Below are 20,024 nucleotides of genomic sequence, written 5' to 3'. Positions count from 1 at the left end.
TGACCTGTCCTGGGAGCGGATGGTGCCTGGCACTGACCCTGACCTGTCCTGGGAGCGGATGGTGCCTGGCACTGAGCCTGACCTGTCCCGGGAGCGGATGGAGCCTGGCACTGACCCTGACCTGTCCCGGGAGCGGATGGTGCCTGGCACTGACCCTGACCTGTCCCGGGAGCGGATGGAGCCTGGCACTGACCCTGACCTGTCCCGGGAGCGGATGGTGCCTGGCACTGACCCTGACCTGTCCTGGGAGCGGATGGTGCCTGGCACTGACCCTGACCTGTCCCGGGAGCGGATGGAGCCTGGCACTGACCCTGACCTGTCCCGGGAGCGGATGGTGCCTGGCACCGTCCCGGCCGTGCCCGGGCACGGGGAGCAGCATCCCCGCGGTTCTCACGGAGCCGCGGCCGCGGTGCCAGCGGCTGTTCCTGCCGGGGGGGCTGAACCAGCGTGCCAGGGCAGCCCTGCCAAGCAGAGCCCGGCCCTGCCCCGGCCGTGCCAAACCCACGGGGCAGCTGTTGTGTCATAACCCATCGCAGCCCCTCACAAGGAACAGGAACGACTCGGAGCCTCGGGAAGAAAGGAAACATTCTCAGCTGACCTCCAAGGGAGGGGGAATCGCCTCAGAAGAGCCAGTTTGGACACATCTCAAAGAGTTTGGGAAGCAAAACAGCGGGCAAACAGCATCGGGCCGTGGCAGCTTTGCCTGACTCCAGTCAGTGCTCAGAGACATGCTCACCATCATCGTCCCCGTGTTTAACACCTTCATCCCCAAAAAGCACCACCCCAAGGAGCAGGACAGAGCTCTGACCACAGTGAAATTCATTCATAGCACCCAAAAATGCCACCCAGGGTTTTTTTGGTTTGTTGTTGTTGTTGTTGTTGTTTTTTGAAAGGGCAGGTCTACTTTCATAGCCAAATATTTGGTTTCTTTCATGGAAAACTGCATTAGTTTCAAATTTGGGTGTTTGCTTCTCTCCCGTTTAGGAAAACAGCACAGTGACACTTTTAAAATTGGTTAAAACTTCATTTGCCTCTGAACTGTGTTTGCCTGGGTAACATTAATTGGTGGGCTGTGGTAAAAGCCAGAAGGTTTTTCTATCTCATTCCTCCATGTCAAGGTAATGTGAGGTAAATTACAGGGATACTGCTCTATTTCTGCAAATTAAGAGATATTTTAAAGTCCCCACCAGCACACAACAGAGAGATTTGAGACATTCCTCTGAAATCCACATATTTTCTGGAAACTGCAGAGTCCTGCTGGTAAATAGTGGGTTTTCAGCTTGTTCACATTGAAAACAGAATTGCTTTGTGAAAAATTCCAAATAAAATTGCATAGAATTTCTTTTCTGGTGCTTCATTTGGCAAATCTGAGCCTCTGCAGCACGATCCAGAACATGGCTGTTTGTTTACTACAGTTTGAAACTGTGTCATAAAATACACATTATGTGAGGAGCCTAGAAATGCACTGAGATTTCAGAGGCAGAATTGCTCTGAGCCCTTTTATTAAATGAAACATCCATTTTCTCCCAGGCAGAAATCACAACGGTCTCCATCATAAAAATGATCAATAAAGCACTGGCTTGCGACTCCTGCTGCCTGGTTTAATTTTGTTATTGAAATAAAGGTTTCTCAGTGCATGGAATTTCCTGGGAATTAATATCAAAAATCAGCATCACAATGCATCCACCTCTTTGTGCTGATTTACTCCCAGAAATCACCCACTGCCCAGAGCAGAATAACAAACACACTCACACCCAGCTGCCCCAGGTCCCACCAGCCAAACCAGCCACAGGCCACGCTGAGAAGCAAAAACCAGCAGCTGTTTTCTGGCAAAAATTGCAGTAGATTTTGGGGAAAGCTTCTTGAGGCAATACTTCGGAACTTCCCACCTCTGACTCACTGTAGCACCAGGAAAAACGGAGCTGGGGTGTTTGCATGGGAATCTCTGCCCCGAGGAATATTTGGAAGAAACAACTTCAGTGGAGAAATTTCTAAGTGACTTGAGATCGTGGTGCTGACCTGGGGACAATGTGGCCCCATGCACTGTTTGGGTTTACTTTCCATTTCTTTCTATTGGTGAAATAAGCACTAAGGCGTGTTGGGAACTCGCCTTAAAAATACAACACCTTTGGGCAAACAAATCCATACATGGGATTGTCTACAAGGAGGGTTTTGTTTCAGCTCCCCACACCAATGAAGGAGGCACCTGGTGGCTCTTCTAACTTTAGCATTGATTTGAGAAGTCAAAAATTTCCTGGCAAAACTATATTCCTATCGAAAAACACTCTACTAACAAAGCCAAGTTGTTCATGAGAAAAGAGTTGTTCTAAAAAAAGTCTCCCTTCTACAGAAAATCCAGGCAGAAAAGCTTCAAAATTATCACAGAATCCCATGTAAGGTTTTTTTCCACATAAAAACTTTGACATCATCAGTTAGATAATTGCAAAAACTGGTGTAAAAACCCAAAATACAACCAAGATCAAAATCAAAACTCCCATTAAATTAGTGAGTGAATTATTTAGCTGTTAGATTTAGTTTTTAATTCCATGAACGCTTGGCATCCACCAGCTTGTTTTCTGGAAGGGTGGAAATGGGAACTAGCAAATGGGCAAGAATTCCTTCAGTCCTGGACAATTAGTGTGGCCACATGAGTCAAGACTTTGCCTTGCACAAAAATCAGTGGAAATTTCCACTGTTGGCCTTGCTGGGCACGGGTTTGGCAGAGCTATCCCAGTTCACCCAGAAATCCGTGGCAGCCTTGTCCCTGGCTATGCTCATCCCGGGATTAACCTTTTAACAGCTCATACCTTCGGGGGTGTTGAAGTCTGACAGTTGAAATCCTGCATCTCTACCACACAAACACTGCAGTGGCCTTGCAAAAATCCTGCTCAGCCCCCGTGATCTTCCCAGCAGACAAGAAACCAGACCCTGGAGCTGCTTCCCCCCTCCCCCCGGTTGTGAAGTTTATGAGCTGTCAGCGTGTCAAACCTCCACTTAGCTGGGCAGCTGCGAGCAGCCAGAGCCTGAGATCTGCCAGGGCAGTTTAACAGAGCCATCAGCTCCTCACGGGGGGAGGCTGTGGCCTGTGAACACCCAGGGGTGAGGGAGAACCACCAAGCCTTAGGTGAGTTCACCTTTCACGTGGAGCAAAGAGAGGTGAGGACAAGGAAGAGGCAAAGAGAGACAATCCCACTTATTTTTGTTTGTGATTATCCAAATGGGATCCACCACAGGGGTGTGGTGTCCACCTGATGCAGTCAGACAGAGGCACCTGAGCTGTGATCTAGGGATTGTCCAGCCAGGGCTGCCCAGCACACAAGTGGCCCTGGGATCCAGAAGGTGGGTGAAATGATGATCAGACATTGAGGAGCTGCTTTCAAGTATCTTTTGTGATTATAGGTCACAAAACACTTCTCATACATCTGCCTCCCATCTTACACCTTCAGTTTTGTGGACAAGATGGATGGGTAGATGTGGCCCTTCAGAGAATCACAGAATGAATCCCAGAATGGTTTGGGTTGGAAGGGACCTTAAAGCCCATCCAGTGCCACCCCCTGCCATGGGCAGGGACACCTTCCACCAGCCCAGGTTGCTCCAAGCCCCGTCCAACCTGGTCTTGGACACTTCCAGGGATGGGGCAGCCACAGCTTCTCTGGGCAACCTGTGCCAGGGCCTCATCATCCTCACAGGGAAGAATTTCTTCCCAATATCCAACTAAACCTACTCTCTGTGCATTTAAAACCATTCCTCCTGTCCTCTCACTCCAGGCCCTTGAAAATAAACTCTCTGTTAACACCCAGAAACCCTGATCTCAGCTGGCCCTGGTGTTTTTACAGCCATTTTTAATCCAAAACACATCTCCTGGACTTAAAAACTCTGTTGAGACAGTAGTAAGACTCCAAGGTGGTAGAAGATTCCCTGCTGGATAGGTCCATGTGGATGTGTGTGTGTGGCTATTTTTTTTCCCACAAGAACTTGATTGACTAATGTCTGTAGATCCTGAGAGCCAGCAAAAGATCTGCTCTGATATCCAGAAAATTTTACAAGGGGCGGCAGGCTTAAAAGTGGTGGGAAGAAGCTGAGTGTGCCAGGATGTTGGAATGAGAAAGCCATCAGGAATGTGCCTCGGAGAACAGCTGCTACTGCAGCCCTGGCAGGAACCTCCAGGAAAGCTGCCTGGGAGCAAGGAGAGGGACTCAGAGATCACAGCTTGAGACAAGGGAAAGGTTCTCTTTAGTCAGTTAGTTAGTTAGCTAGTTAGTTAGTTAGTTAGCTTTCCCTGTCTCTGCTTTAGCTTCCCTCCTCTCTCCCAGCACTGTCACAACAAAGTCAGAGCACCTTGGAGAAGAACTTGCCTCTGGTTTGTGCACTTGGGACTCTTCCCTTTCTCCCCACTGGAGCACTGAAAAGTGAATGATATAAAAACCCTGGACCTTTGGCAACAAAGGAGATTTCTGTCCGTAATTCAGGAGTCGATGTAACATCCCATTACATCTGTACCCCACCATCCCTCAGCACAGCTCGTGCAACACAGCTTTCCCTCTCCCCAGAAAAAGGTGCTCCCTGCACTCCTTTCTCCTTTTTTTAACCTTTTTACCACAGGAACATCTATTTTTATTCCCCACTTAACACCTTCTGTCCACCTACACAAGAGCGAGCAATTAGAACAAAATACGCAAAACAAAAATGGGGGAATTCACACATTCCAACTCCAAGCTTAGTCCCCTTAATTAGCCACTTTCCCAGGATCCATCTATCTCTGATCTACACTGCCAGCACATTAACACTGTTACTGCTGAACACCCCAGGATGGTCTTTTGGCTAAAACCAAAACCTGGAGTCAGCTTAAGGTTTGCTAGATTTCCTTTTCCAGTCTCCATAGCCAAATCTGGAGGGATGATGGATTCAGGAAAATCCAGCACCTCTCAAGAGGAAGCTGGAGGGAGGTGAGAGGGTTTCCACTGCAGTGCTGTGACTGGCTAATGCTTCTTTGGGAAAGAGGGATAATGGGAAAAGTCCTCAACCAGCAGCTGTCCAGGTGTGGGGGGAAATGTCCATTCCCAGACAGCTGAGGGGAAACACCGAAAACATCCTGTGGTTTTGGCTGCTGGGAGAGCACATGGAGCACATGGAGGTCGTTGTCCCGAGAGCACGGACAACAAACACCTGGGTGGGTTTGGGGGAGCTGGGTCAGTGTGGGTTTGGGGGAGCTGGGTCAGTGAGTATTTCCCTGTCACAAGCCTGCAGAACTGCTTCCCTCCTCTCCCAGGATCCAGCCGGGGCAGCGGGATGAGCCCTGTGCTCGGTGTGAAAGCCCAGCAGTGCAGTGGCCGCACGGAGGGCAGACTGCTGGGGTCTCCAATTCACTGCTGGGGTCTCCAATTCACTGCTGGGGTCTCTATATCACTGCTGGGGTCTCCAATTCACTGCTGGGGTCTCTATATCACTGCTGGGGTCTCCAATTCACTGCTGGGGTCTCTATATCACTGCTGGGGTCTCCATTTCCCTGCTGGGGTCTCCATTTCCCTGCTGGAACCTGGCACAATCCCCGATCCCTCCCCCTTCCCTTCCCTGTCCCCGAGGGACTCTATTATACCCCCCGATCTGTTCACACTCCTGATCCCTCGGCGTGTTTGCACACACTGCTGACCCAGCCTTTATCTCCAGACATAAGGGTCTCTGTGTGGAGCTCCCACAAGGGCTATTAATCGTGTAGATGTCAGAGTCCCCCAGCTCCGAACCCTCCCTTCCTGCTCCTCCCCTCCCCTTCCATCCCCCCACCCTTTTCATGCTCTCTGAAGGTGGAGGGGGAGAAAAAAAAAATACTTTTATAAAAATTCACACACAGAACTTGCAAACTTTGCAAAATATGATCTGCTCCCCTGGGAAAAGTTGGTAAATGGTGGGATTTGTCCTCAAATATCAACCAGAAACAAACACACTGTTCCCTCCTAAGCAAAGGGAGGAATTTCTCCAGCAGAAAACAGAGCACCAAATGCCTTGCCAAGTACAGGAAAGTTTGGCTCCTGGTTCCAACGTGGAGTGAACCCTCAAGCTGGTACCTCTGCAAGGGGCCAAATCCAAAGGGCCTATCTGCAAATCTGTGGGAATGTAGGATAGAATATGCTCAGCTGGAAGGGACCCATCGGGATGATCAAGTCCAGTGTTGAACCAGAGAATATTCTGAGTTGGAAGGGACCCACAAGGCTCATTGAGTCCAACTGTGAAGTGAATGGCCCATGCAGGAATCAAACCCACACCTCTGGTGTTATTGGTACCACGCTCTGACCATCTGAGCTCGTCTCAGGGTTCATGCAGAACTGGATTTAAGGCTCAGATCCTTGTGGATGTGGATCTGGAGAAGTGTGTCCATGTCACCACCTTTCAACACCCCCTCAGAATCACAGAACGTGCTGAGCTGGAAGGGACCCACAGGGATCATCAGCCCGACCCTCAGCCCTGCACGGGACCATCCCCTGAGTCACACCCTGTGCCTGAGGACCATCCAAACCCTCCTGGAGCTCTGGCAGCCTTGGGGAGCCTGTTCAGTGCCCAACCAGCCTCTGGGGGAAGAACCTTTTCCTGAGACCCAACCTGACCCTGCCCTGACACGGCTCCAGCCGTTCCCTGGGTGCTGTCCCTGCTCCCCCCAGAGCAGAGATCCCTCTTGCCCAGCAGCACCCTCTCCTTGCCCAGGGTGACCAGGGAGCTGTTCCCCAGGCTGGTCCCTCGTGCTGACCCTCCTCACCTGCACACGGGCCTCGGTGAGTTTGGTCCTCTGGGCCAGCTCCTCACGGGTGTAGATGTCGGGGTAGTGGGTCCTCTCGAAGGCCTTCTCCAGCTCCTCCAGCTGCTCGGCCGTGAAGGTGGTTCTGCTGCGGCGCTGTTTGCGCTTCAGGGGCAGGTCTGGCTCAGATTCCACGTCAGAGCCTTCATCCAACCTGTTACCTGGGGAGGTAGAGGAATGGGAGTGAGGTTTGTGTGGTTCAAGGTCAGACAGAGGCTGTGGGAAGAGCGGAGCAGCCCAGAGAAGTAATCCTGGTTCTCCTGTTGATCAAACAAAGCACTGAATCACAGACACTCCAGTTTGGGTTGGAAGAACCTCAAAGATCATCCAGTTCCACCTGGCATGGGCAGGGACACCTTCCACCAGCCCAGGTTGCTCCAAGCCCCGTCCAACCTGGCCTTGGACACTTCCAGGGATGGGGCAGCCACAGCTTCTCTGGGCAACCTGTGCCAGGGCTTGCCCACCCTCACACGGTGCCCATGTACAACACATCTGCCAGATTTATGTTATTTATGTTGTTTCCTACTATTATTTTTTCCCACATTGCAAAGAAAACTTAGGAAAATCAAAACTCCCGCAGGAAAACGGTGGCTCGTGGTCCTTGGTTCAAATTGTTACAGAGAAAGAACTTCCAGTTGTTGACTTATTTCAAGAAATTTCCGTTTTTTAATTTGAAATTACTGTTTCAGAGGCGCACATTTTACACTGAAAAATGTCAAAGCTGAAATAAGCACATAAAAATGTCACATAAAAATGCTTTGGCTTGTGCTGCCTCATTTTCTCCTGTGTTTTGTCAAGTGTCGGTGTTTAATATTTCAGCTCTTTTAAACCACTTTAGGAAGCAAAAAAAAAGAACAATCAGGAATTCTTACAGGTGGAGAAAAACCTTTCCAGCTCTGCTTTACCTGTAGGTTGGGCTGCCCACAGGATACAGTTCCTCAGCTCTTAAATTCCCCCATTTCAGCAGGAGTTTTGCACAAGACCAGACTCCTACAGAGTTCAGATGCCATCAGAGTCCTTTCCCAATGACTAATTGGTCACTTATTCCTTGGCTTTCCCTGGACCTGTGCCTTTCCCTTCTCCCTGCCTCGAGCCTGGCACCACATCTGTTGCCTCCTGAGGCCCAAAGAAGTACAGCTGGAATAAGTAAACGCAGTTTTCCTCCATTTTTCCCCTCTGGAGATACAGCAGAAGGCACTACATTGATGTTCCCCAAGTGTTCAGTGGATTTTGGAGGGGGCACACCCAGACCATGGAGCTGTGACTCCAGTGTTTGCTCTCATGGAACAAATCTCGTTACAAGACACAACGTGCAGGTCTCAGTTCCCTGCAGTGTCTGAAGGATCTCAGCCAGGCCAGGCTTCGTGTCTGCCTTTGGGACAGGGAGAAACGTGCCCCTGGTCTGTGGCAGCAGGGGAGGAACAACCTGAGAGATGATACCCTTGAGGCAGGAGAGAGATGTGGTCTCTGTCACCTTTTCCTTCTCTCTCATGAGAACAGGAGGCTCTATAATGTCACTGATTTCTTTTCCCTACCAGGCTTGACTTCTGTCTTTCAGAGGAACCACAGAGCCAGAATCAAACTGTGCTCACAGAGAAGTAATTTTTCCTTCTGGGTGAACCTTTGCTAATCTAAGGATTAAATCAGGACTTCCATGTGCTCAACTTGACGATAAAGTTCCCTGAAGTTCCTCACGGTGTTTTTCAGCCTCTATATCATCATCATCCAAAAATCTGCCTCTTTCCTTGTCAGGGCTGGGAACGGCAGCTGTGATTCCCCAACAGCTGCCGGGGAGCGGCGGCAGTTTGAGGAGTAGGAGGCAAATATCCCCTCGGAGCTCTCTTGTTTATACTGAGATCACCACAAAATGCCTCTGCATTCAAAACAAAAACGCTTTTATGTCCCGGGGCTTCACGGGGAGGACGTGGGACCTCGGATAACGCAGTTGTGCTGGAGCCAGGGCAGCTCTGCTGCAGGGGAGTGGGTGGCTTGTTTTGGGGGCAAAAACATCACCCTAACAGGTTTTTCCTCCTTCTGCCTCTGGCTTACCAATAAGTACGTAAGGGTCTTTACTTACATTCATCTTTTAGACCATCTTTTATTTCTTCATTTCTCACCAAAAGCAGTGAGAAATTTGCTTTTGACCTCAGAGGAGCAGCCTCTGCCCCACAGTTTAAAGACAACATCACTGCTTGTGGCAAAAACCTGCTACTAAACTAGTTTTTTGGTTTTGTCCACTTTCAGGGAAGGTCTGGAGTGTCAAATAAAAGGAACATCTGCACTTGAAAATAAAAGCCCTCCACATCTGGGTCCCACATGATTCAGGACAGGTAGAAGCACATCTGGGCCCTGGAGTACCAGGCTGTGCAAAAGCACATCTGTAAACCTAGAGCATTCAGTAAATTTAAGTTCATCACTGAAGTGATTATTAATTAGTTTGTGTCTTTCCTGGTAATGTTGGGTATGAAAAATAGTAAGGACAGAGGTGTGTTTGTGTCTAGGGTGTGAGAGAGCCAGTGTGAGGAAGGGGAAGGAAAACACAGAGGAAGGAAAATACTCAGATTTAAATGTCCTATTTCTCTGTAGTTACTACCCACCCAGGTGTAGTTAGGACACACACTACACACACTTAGTAGGAACTGGCAGCCTGTGAGCTCTTTAGCACAAGAATGGTTGTTTGGGTGTTTCACCAAAGCCCCAAACAGGCAAGTCCTGTCATGAAAGTGTAATCATGGCTGGGGTCTCCCCTTGCCCCTGCCCTGGCAGCAGTGTCAGATCATCTCCCTACAGCTCATCTGCTCATCTGATCCAACTGCTGGGATCCAGGATCTCCCTGGGTGAAGGAAAAACAGTCTGGAAAAGGATCTGTAACTTATTTCATCTCCCACACTTCACTTCTGTCTGCAGAAGTCCAAAAGGGAAAACAGCCAAACTTCCTGCACCAGCTTTGAACTCCTCACTGAGGATCCCTGATTTGGCCACAAGGTTTTGGGAGAGGGTGACTGATTGTCATGTGCCACCCACAGCCATCAGTGCTGCCTACAGGGTTAAGGCCAACCCTTGCAAAGTAAACTTCCCTATCCCCAAGCCTCCCAACAGCTCCCGCCTGGCATTATCCCCATTTCCCAAGCGTGGCAGGGACGGCGGAACTCACCCACCTACGGTCACCCCGTGAGTCAGGAGCAGAGCTGGGAACAGAAGCCACAGCTCCTCGTGCCAAGTCCAAGGCTCCAACAACCCAACTACAAAGATGAAACCAAGAGAGCAAGAAAAATCCCAGGATATGTGTGGAACCAGCTGGTCTGACACGGAGCAGCTGCTCCTGTCACACAGGGAATCAGGGAAGAATAGAGAAAGTCTTCCAGCTGGGATGGGCTGGTCGAGCCTGTTATCCAACACATCCCTGCTATCGTGGACAGGCTCCCTCACCTGCCTAACAAGCAACTCCACAGGTCTGTGCCCTTCCTGACCAGCTGGAATACCTTGGACAAACCATTTCCAAAATCTCCCAAAGATTCCACCCAATTAGAAGCTCTCAAAAGCTGCAAGAATAACTCAAAGAGACTCCCTCGCTGGGGATTCACCCAAAATTTAAACACTTCATTTTTTGCAACACATCCCTGTGTGAAAAATGGTTGTGAGCAGGGGAAATCCCAGTTTCCAGCCCCCACACAACGGGATTATTGCTGTAGGAACAATCACGAGCTGGTAGCGTTTTACACTTACTCAGCACAAGCAACAATGTAAATAAGAAAGTGGAGAAATATCTAGAAGCAGCTTCTTGGGTGGTTTTCCAATCAGTTGTTGTGATGAAGGATGGGAACCAGCTATCTGTCCACCACGGAGCTCCCCCAGGATATCCCAGCAGGAAAGACAGACAGGAAGGAGCAGAAAGGGAACACAAATGGAGGAAAAAAATCTCACAGCAGAACAAGTCCGAGAAAAGGAAAAAACTTAAGGAAAAGCATGTGTGTTACACACACACTCATCCCACTAGATTTTATATTTTAAGAGCAATTCCACCTTTATTTTTTGTGTAACTGCTCTGTAGCTCAGGAAGAAAACAAACTGCTCAAACCTCTCTGCTTTGCAATACTTTTAGAACTAAAAAGGCACAGACTTCATCGTGGGAGTGAAAGCAGGGGGATGCCAGGGTGAAAATTCGTTGGCTCTTCCCTCTTCTCCCGAGGAACTGTGCCAAGGTAAGGTACCTTCCTGGGCCAGAGACACAACCTGGCTCGTGCAAGAGGGGAGGGATAACCACGTGAAGGGACTTGCTGAAGGTCTGTGTGGAGCAGTGTGGAGTTCTGCTCTTCAGTGGGCTGGGGAAGATGGGATGAACCCCAGTGGTTGTTTCTGCCCGTGGACACGAGTGTGGCCAGAGCTAGTGTGCAGGGGTGAGGGCAGGATGGCACAGCAAAGGTGACAAAGAGAAGCCTGGGCACATCCTGGGAGCCATTCTGGCCCGAGGAAATGTGGGAATTACCTCCCCCAAACTCCCATTCCTCAATAATGCTGCCGGTTCAGGATGGGTACAACTAGAGAGAGCTGGGCAGAGCTCTCTGAAGGGATCTGAGAGGAGCAAAGGGAGCTGGAGTAAAGGACTGAGAAAACCCTCAGTAATTACAGACTGGTTGTGTCCTTCCTCTCCCCATTCCCTTCCCTCCTCTACTTCCCTTCCACCCCCTCTGCCTTTCTCCTCTCCATTCACTGCTTCTGGACTCCTCTTAGCCCTGGAGTTAAATTAATCAACAGGATTAGGTGGAATCGGCCACAACAAGACCCTTCAGGCTCAGCCTGAGCTCTTGATGTTCTACAAGGACCTGCTGCCCTGCCTTGAAGCACCTTGGAGCCGTCTGGAAGGATTGGCAGAGAGGACCAGACATGGAAACGCATTCATTAAAGTGGGGGTTGGATTTTGTCAGAGGGTAAAGGAGAGCTGCACACTATTCCTCATCTCATTTCCTCTCTTTCTTTCTTCCTTCCAGCTGCACCATCCTAAAAATTAAATGTGTGTTGGAGGGGAGAGATGGAGAGGGAGGAAGGGTCTGGGTTTGTGAATGGCTTGGCTACAACTGCACCTCCTGTGCTGCAATTGGCTTCAGCAAACACACTCCAGTACAGCTGGAGCAGCAGAGATGCTCCACAGAACCCACCTGGAGGTGATTGGCTGGGGAGCCAATGCAGCCACAGGGAAACCTGGATTTGAAGGCATGAGAGAAGGAGGAAAACCTCACTTGGAAGGTATCAGCAAGTCCCGAGCACCCCCACAGTCCAGCTCCACACAAGGCCCTCCCTTCTGCACAGTGCTCTCCATCCACCAGAGCTGTCTCTTGGTGGCCCCAGCAGCAGAAATGTGTCCATGAACCCATTTCCAGTCCCACGTGCACTTGAACTTCAGGCTTTTTTTATGCTGGAGGACAATTAAAGAGTCTCTTGACGAGGTTTCACCTCAAGTGATGTTTTTGCTTCCTGACATTGCCATAATAAATGGTGCTACATTACCATTCACCACCTCCCAGGTGGGAACACCTCCTGCTTGGGGATACCTTGGCATGAGGGCCTAAAATAATAAAATCTCTATATCCAGAGGAGGCCAAGTTTATTAGAGGGATGGAGCACCTCTGCTATGAGGAAAGGTTGAGAGAGATGGGATTGTTCAGCCTGAAGAGAAGCTTTGGGGTGACCCAATTGTGGCCCTCCAGTACCTGAAGGAGCTGACAAAAAAGATGGAGAGAGACTATTTACAAGGGCCTGGAGTGAGAGGACAAGGGGGAATGGCTTTAAGCTGAAAGAGGGTAGATTTAGGCTGGATACTGGGAAGAAATCCTTCCCTGTGAGGGTGGTGAGGCCCTGGCACAGGGTGCCCAGGGAAGCTGTGGCTGCCCCATCCCTGGAAGTGTCCAAGGCCAGGTTGGACAGGGCTTGGAGCAGCCTGGGCTGGTGGAAGGTGTCTTTGCCCATGGCAGGGGGTGGCACTGGATGGGCTTTAAGGTCCCTTCCAACTCCACCCATTCCATGACTACAGTGAGATCCTTGCCATGGGCCTGGGCTATAACACACCTCTGGAGCAGGAGGGTGGGACTGCACAGCTCGTGCTTCCTTCCTGCTCCCCCAAAAGCATGTAGGATGAAGAAGGATCACCCAGACACAGCAGTTCATTCACAGAGCACATCTCCTGTGCTGCTCCTGCAATCCACAGCTTCAGGAGACAGAGCTGGAACTCTCCCTGACTTCTGAGCATCTGCCTTTCCCTCTGGCAGAAAGCAAACAAACCCCATCAAAATGCAAACAAGACAATGAGAAGGCTGAGAGGAAAGGTGACACAGTGGCAGCATCACAGAAATGTTCTGCCTTGGTTTTAGTTTCCAGCACAGAAACAAGAACAGCCTCGTCTCTCCTTGGAAAACAAAGAAGTCCCAAGTTCCCAGTGAGCCAGAGGTGCTTCTGTGTGCCCCAAATAACCCTGCTCACCTCCAAACCTATTCAGCAGCAGGTGGGACTGCAGAGGGGGACAGGTGTTTCAAATTCATCTCTTGCCCCCCTCGCCCCTCTCCAAGCACATTCCCAGACACAAAAACCCAGTAATTGCCACAGCACATACAATAAAGAGTTGGGTTTCCCCTCCCTCCCCTTCCCAACCTGTAAACCCCCATTCCCCAGTGCTTGCTCGTGCCTGTGCAGCTGTATCACAGTTTAACATAGTTTAGGGGGCTGTGGTGTGGAGCAGCAGCAGCAAACGAATCACATAATAGTTGATACGCGTTTTAATCAAGTAATTCGGGCCAAGCAGAATGACAGTGCCTGTTGGTGGGGTGCCCTTGAATACCAAACAGACCAGGGAGCAGGTCTAGGAAAATGAAAAAATCATTTACAGCTCAGCTGGGGGCTGCAGTGTTCAGCACAGCATTAATGTGGGGGCCTGGCAAGAGAAAGGTTGGGGTATTTTTCTGTATTTTTATTATTCAGGCTCTGAACTGACCAGCTGTAACCAAACCACAGACTGAGGTAATGTCCATTATGGGCTTTCCAGCCTGGAAATAATACTCACAGTGGAGCTGGTGCTCTTTGACAGGGAGTGACACTGTCTGTCTGTCTGTCTGTCTGTCTGTCTGGGATGGATATAGAAAAGGGGTGAGGGTCAAAGGGAGAGGGGGTTCACAGCTGGAGAATTCCCTCAGCATGTCAAGGTCTCTACTGAATGAGGGAGATTAGATGTGGAAGGAGAAGCTGGAGGGAGAAAGGAGAGCTGGAGACTTAATGGATGAAAAGGGAGCCCACACAACCTGTCCAAGTGTGAGCAGCTCCCCACGTGTGGGTGACCAGTGACCAGAGGGAGAACCCTGTTCTGTCCTGGAGCCAGGGATCCAATCATTTCTCCACGGCTGAATCCAAAGGTTCACCCAGGAGGGGCCCCACATTCACGTGCTGAGCTCGAAGACCCACAGGTGGTGCAACATGTTCAGTGTTCCCTGGTTCTGATCCTGCTTCCCTGAGCATCCCCCAGAACTCCCTGTCCTCCCAGCTCTGCCAGAATTCACCGCCTAACTCATAGATTGGGGATTTCAAGAAAACTCTTGTACAGGAGTATCTGAGGCTGGAACCAGGTTATTTTTAAGGTCCTTTCCAATCCAAACCATTCTATCTCACCTGGCACTTGGCTATGAAATATGTGTGTGATTCTAAACAAAAGAATATAAATTTTATTTCATTGGGGTGTCAATTTGGGATGCACAGAGGTCCAAAATTCACCTCCATTTTCCACTATAAAATCCCTAAATCTCCTTGTACAAGTGTCTGAGCCTTTTGGGGGCAGGTCTAGCCAGGTTCAGAGGCACAACTGCAAGTGGAGCACTACAAGATTCTGGAAAGAAAAAGCTGGAGAGACCCTGTTTTCCTTGGAACAGTCATCCACTGCCAAAAAGCTCTTGCCAATACGAGGACTTGCTTCGAGTGAAGGGCTCCCCACCAGCTCTCCCTGCATTCCTCTCTATCAGCTGCAGCCACTCCAGGTAACTCTGGGTTTGGAACGTACCTTTGCCTTGAAGCTGAACTAGATGGAGGCTTTTCCAAAGCCACAAAGAAGAAGGAATTGCACCTCCAAGCAGATGCTCTTTCACAATGTACAGAGCCCAAGCAAAGCCCTTTGCTGACGCACCAGAGCAGCTCTGGTAGGAGCCAAGAAGTTTGTACTCGTTTATCTGGGTGGAGGGATCTGGCCCTGGAGGCTCCATCCACTCTGAATGTGAAATCAGTGAGAGATGTGGGGGCCCAGCAAACCCCAAGCCCAGTCTGGGTCTGGCAGGGAAGTCCCAGCTGCGGTGCCCCCACGGGAAGACACATGGCCACAACAAACACAACATATTCTGCTCCTTGCAGGCACTGAACAAAATCAAACCATCCAGAACATTTGGAGGAAGATAGGGAGGGAGGGAGGGCAAAAGAGAGCCTACATCTCCAACAGCCTTTGTTAATTCCCAGCACTGGCCTGAACATAAACAGATGGAATATCCATCAACTCCAGTCGTCTTTTCTTTTCTTTCAACTTTTTTCTAGTTCTCGCCTCCCTGCCCCCTCCACCCCTAACACTCTTTCTTCTGGCTTTTGTTTGGCCTTTTAAAGAACCCCGAGGTAATGAGGCCTGCCCCAAGTCCCAGCACATCTGTGAAGTCCATAAAAGGCCCCTTTTTCACTTCAATATTCATGGCCTCGTGCTTGTGGCAGGCGAAGGATCCAGCACAGCCCTGCACGAAAGGGGCTGCAGGGGCTCCTTGGCTCCTCTGCCTGAAACCAAACAGTGTCCTTAGAGAGGCATCAGTAGTGCTCCCAAAACTGGGAAGCAAAGGGAGACCAGCTGGGATACAGGGGGAATAAAGAGGTGGGGGGAAAACAGCTCTGTTCACTTTCTCTGTAGTTTTCCCTTTTTTGCTTCTTCCCTTTCAGCTTCATCTCTCCTGTTCCCTTCAGGCAATTTCTCACAGACACAGGGAAGATGTTGAAGCAGCACAAACATCCCCCAGGGTCTGAGCTGCACAGGAGGATGGGGCACAGGCAGCCAGGATGCTGGAAGCCTGCTGGCATTAAGGATGGGGGATCTGATGCTTTGATAACCACCTTGATTTAGGAGTTAAAGCAGCAGGTAAACCCGGAACAGAACACCTGGCCTGAGGAATACACAGCCAGGCATGAAGGACAAGTGTGTGTATGATACCTGGAGATGAAAAAAAACCAGTAAGTGATGGACCAAAATGTAAAACGTAACGTTCATGTTCAGCTTGGTACTCTGTTTGTTTTCAGTGTGGGTCCTGGCAGGGGTGAGTTGGCCTGGGGCAGGCTATGGCATGGCCCCAGCTCAGCAAGAAGCCTCTCAACCTTATGCTCAGCTTGTCCCTGACTTTCATCCACTAAATTCATGCCATGCCTCGACTGGGTGGAAGCTCCAGCTAGGGCCCAGGAAATGCAGGGAAAGCTCAGTGATGCCCAGCCTGCTGTGATCCCACCCCATGCTCCAGCCATGCCTGTTTTCCCACTGCAGCAAAGCAAACGTTGCACCACGTGCTCTCAAGCCAGGGGTCCAGGAGCCCCTCACACCAGTTTCCCTCCTCATTCTGAGCACAAACCAACATCCCACTGCTCTCCATAGGCACCACGCCCACCCTCCCAGAGGGCCTGCAATGGCACTACAGAAAACACGCTGTGCTATTCAAACACCCTCATGAAAACAACACCCAGATCCACAGGAGAGAGACTCGGAACAGCCCCCAGCCAGAGGATGGACATCTCTGGGCAGTTTTACCCTTTTACCTCAGTTCTCATATGGATAAACAAGCATGTGTTTCCATCCTGGAGCCACTCCCACAGCCTTAATCTATTCCAGTACTTTTTAACCAAGAATTTTCTCAAAAATTGGTTGAGCAGAAGCACCACAGTCGTGTCTCAGGTACTGGCGATACCTCACCAAAAGTGACCTTTCCCCACACATCTGGGCTGGACTGCTCTTGCTGTAACCTGTTCATCAGCCCACCACACAGGCACGGACATCCCATCCCACCCTAGTGCGACCCATAAATCCAGGTTTCAGAGTTTCTTGCCTGTGACAACCTCTGCTGCTCCTGGCTTTGTCCCAGCGTGGCTCTGCTCATGTACTTGAAGTCCTGCCACCCCTTCTGTCCCAGTTCTGGCCCCATGGGCTCTGCCAGCACATCTCAGCCTTGGCCATCGCTGCCTTGCTGTTCTCACCCTGAGGTCCCCTCACAGCTCTGTCCTTGCTCCTCCATCCCAGTCTGCAACACCCGCTTTTATTTTCATCCCAAACCCTACACAGCTCTGCCAACAGCCCTTAATCTGGTCTTGTAGTTCCTCTGCTGTTTCAGCCCTGGCTGGATCCATCAAATTAAAGACCTTTCAGTATAAGACTCTTTCAGGAAAGATAAACAAATTTAACCTCATAAACCTTTCCCAATCCTGAAAAACCAGCCCATGAGAATGAGGCACCAGAGAGCACTTAACCACACATGAGAAACACATTCCTCCTGCTGTTTGCAAGCCCTGCTTCATTTATCTGAGTGTCAGCCCGACTGCCTGAAGCCAAGAGGTGTGTGAGAGCAGGCACGAGCCACCACCTCCCTTCCTCTGCTTTGTGCTCCACCGTGTCTGGGAAAACAGGGATGCAGCAAAAGTCATTAAGGCAGCTGTCCTTGGAGAGCATCTGATTCCTTTTCCCCTCTTCTGCTTCCTTCCCGTTCCTGTGCTTGTTTATTTATCTCAATACATGCACTATATATATATATACATATATGTACACATGTGTGGGTGTATAAATACATCCTCTCACTTCACTGCTACTTCCACTTGCTTTCTTGCTCTCTCTACTGTACTTCTCCCTTTGTCTCCAAATTTATGCCCTTTCCCTGCCTACTTTTCTCCTCACAAACAGACACAGCTCTACAATCACTTCAGCCCCCAGAGAAAACCTCAAAGGACGTGAGTGTGGGAGCTCTGGCAGAAAGGGCCCACGAGAAGAGCGAGCCCCTCGTCACGTTGGCCAAGAGCAACTGTGGCTGCTGCTGCCAATGTGGTGAGAAGCTGGACTGTGACATTCGCCTGCAATTGAACCCTGGTGCCTGTCTCTGCCGCTCCCTGCTCCCAGAAGAAAGAGAAGAAAGAAAAGTGTAGGGAGGAGAGAATGCAAGTGACAGAAAGAAGGATTGAATGAAGGAGCAAAAAGAAAGAAAGATATCCCTGCGCCGCTCGGTCCTTTATCAGCCCTGTCATCTGGTGCAGGGCCCTGCCCGCATTGTCTCACCTTGGACAAAACCAAAAGGCTGGTTTTTGTGCAGATTCCTTTAGAGCTGCCAGCAGCAGCACCTTAGGGGGTCTGGGGAGGCTGAATGTGCAGCTGACAGCCCCGCGCGGCCCGATGTGATATCAATAAACTCCGACACGTCAACTCTTCAGCACAGATCATGTGGAAGGTACGGCCTGAATATTAAAACCCCCGGGGCCGGGAAGGGAGCTCCGGGGGGAGAGGGGGGAGGAGGGGGCTCGGAGCAAGGCGAGGTCGGCGAGTGAGGGGCTGCACCAGCACAAGCCAGGCCACGGCACCAAAACAAGAGGCACCGCTGCAGAGCTGCTTCCTGCTGCCTCAGCAGCCTTTTGGCTTCTATTCCTGACCGCCAGCAAGGACAAGGGGCGTAAAGGCTTCTCTGGAGCTTCTCCTACAGGTTCTGGGAAAGGGATTCTCCTTGAGGAGCAAACTGGGCACAGCTACAAGAAGCTGTGCTGGCCCGGCATTGCATCCTGCTCCTGCTCCGTGCACATTTGCTTCAGGGAGCAAACAGAGCCCTGCCCACGCTGCTCTGCTCTGTGGTGCCGCTCACAGGCACCATCACTGACAGAGCCCCAGCTGTGCCACCAGCACAGCTCCCGGCCCGGGGTGACAAGCCAGGCAACACAAGTGCCTCTGAGGGGACGCTGAAGCCCAGCAGGACATTTTCTGCCACTCCTGCCGTGATACCAAGATGCTTTCCCAGAGGAGCGGGCACAGCACCGTGACAGGGGACCTTTCCTGCTCGGTAGCAGAGAACATTTGCCTCTCCTGACACTTTTCATCCTTAGGTTCCAGAGTGAATGTGCCCAGATGAAGTTAAAGAGGCAGCTCACTCCATGAGAACTGGGTTGTCCTGAGCTTGGAGCTCAGCTCTCTGCAGACTCCAAATATCCACAGCCTCCATTTCCATCAGATCACAGCTCTGAAATTTAATTTTGGGGGTAAATTGTCCAAATTTAACACTTCAAGCCTCAGATACCAATTTCTCTAAAGGATGGGGGGAGGCCAAACCCACCGAGAGCAGAGCTGTGCTGAACGTGCCCTGTAGCCCCAAGGAAGGCAGGACACAACTGTCCCTCGATCAAGACAGAAGTTCCAAAGTCTCCAGCCCCACAGAGGAGTTTTTTCAGGAGGCAGAGAGCTCTGTGTGCATTATATTCCTTGGGGTTTATCTGCCAAGCATTTCTCAGGATACATGACTTCATCTTTTAGGTATTTTCAGATGTAACAAGGGATCTTTCAGGAGCTGCAGTGATCACTGTCCCTCTTGGATTGTGGTCCTGTGAGGCAACTGCACCCTGACAGACACAGGGCAGGAGCTGAAACCTTTCACAGCTACTTCCTGCTTAGGAATTCAAAATGAGGAGCAAAGCCAAAAGCATTTCCCACCGGCATGGAACCAGAAGGGTCTTCACAGAGGAGCCCTGTGCTTACCAGCTGGAGGGACTGAATACAAGGAGAATAATGTTCTAGCCTGTCACTCACAGATGGGAGCAGGTATTTCTGCCACTGCTTCTCTTTTGGTTAGTGCGGATCTGGAGTTTACAGTTTGACAGCCAAATTCCCAAATGCAGGGAGAATGTTTCGGGATAGTCTTAAATAATTTCTGTTTGACTGGATTGTTTAGGTTTTTTTAGATAAAGAATGAAAATATTTTAATCTAAGGTAGTAGAAACATTTCAGCTGATCTGAAATGAAAAATCTTGCTTTGTTTTCAAATTATTCAATTAGATTTTTTTTTCTGTTAAGCAGTAGCTTCATTTCAACATGAAGATGTGATTTGAGAAGACACTGAAAACCCTTTGTATTTTCTGATTCCCTTCCACATGTGGCCCTGGGATCTTTCAGAAGCCTCTGGTCATGTTTTAATTCAGTTTTGACCATGCCACAGGAATCAAGAGAGCCAAG

General features: G+C 50.1%; 1 protein-coding gene across 5 annotated transcripts in view; it reads right to left on the bottom strand.

Moving 5' to 3' along the window:
• Positions 1-20,024, bottom strand: part of PAX7 (paired box 7) — a 106,870-nt gene that overhangs the window by 50,687 nt on the left and 36,159 nt on the right. For all 5 annotated transcript variants that reach the window (XM_064678875.1, XM_064678880.1, XM_064678877.1 and 2 more), the window contains exon 6: positions 6,749-6,948. In XM_064678875.1, coding sequence (XP_064534945.1) covers positions 6,749-6,948 — 200 coding nt within the window. The remainder of the gene's footprint in view (positions 1-6,748; positions 6,949-20,024) is intronic.

This window comes from Pseudopipra pipra, chromosome 22 (assembly GCF_036250125.1).
Source record: "Pseudopipra pipra isolate bDixPip1 chromosome 22, bDixPip1.hap1, whole genome shotgun sequence".
NCBI classification, from domain to species: Eukaryota; Metazoa; Chordata; class Aves; order Passeriformes; family Pipridae; genus Pseudopipra; species Pseudopipra pipra.
This window is presented reverse-complemented; position numbering and strand designations above follow the sequence as displayed.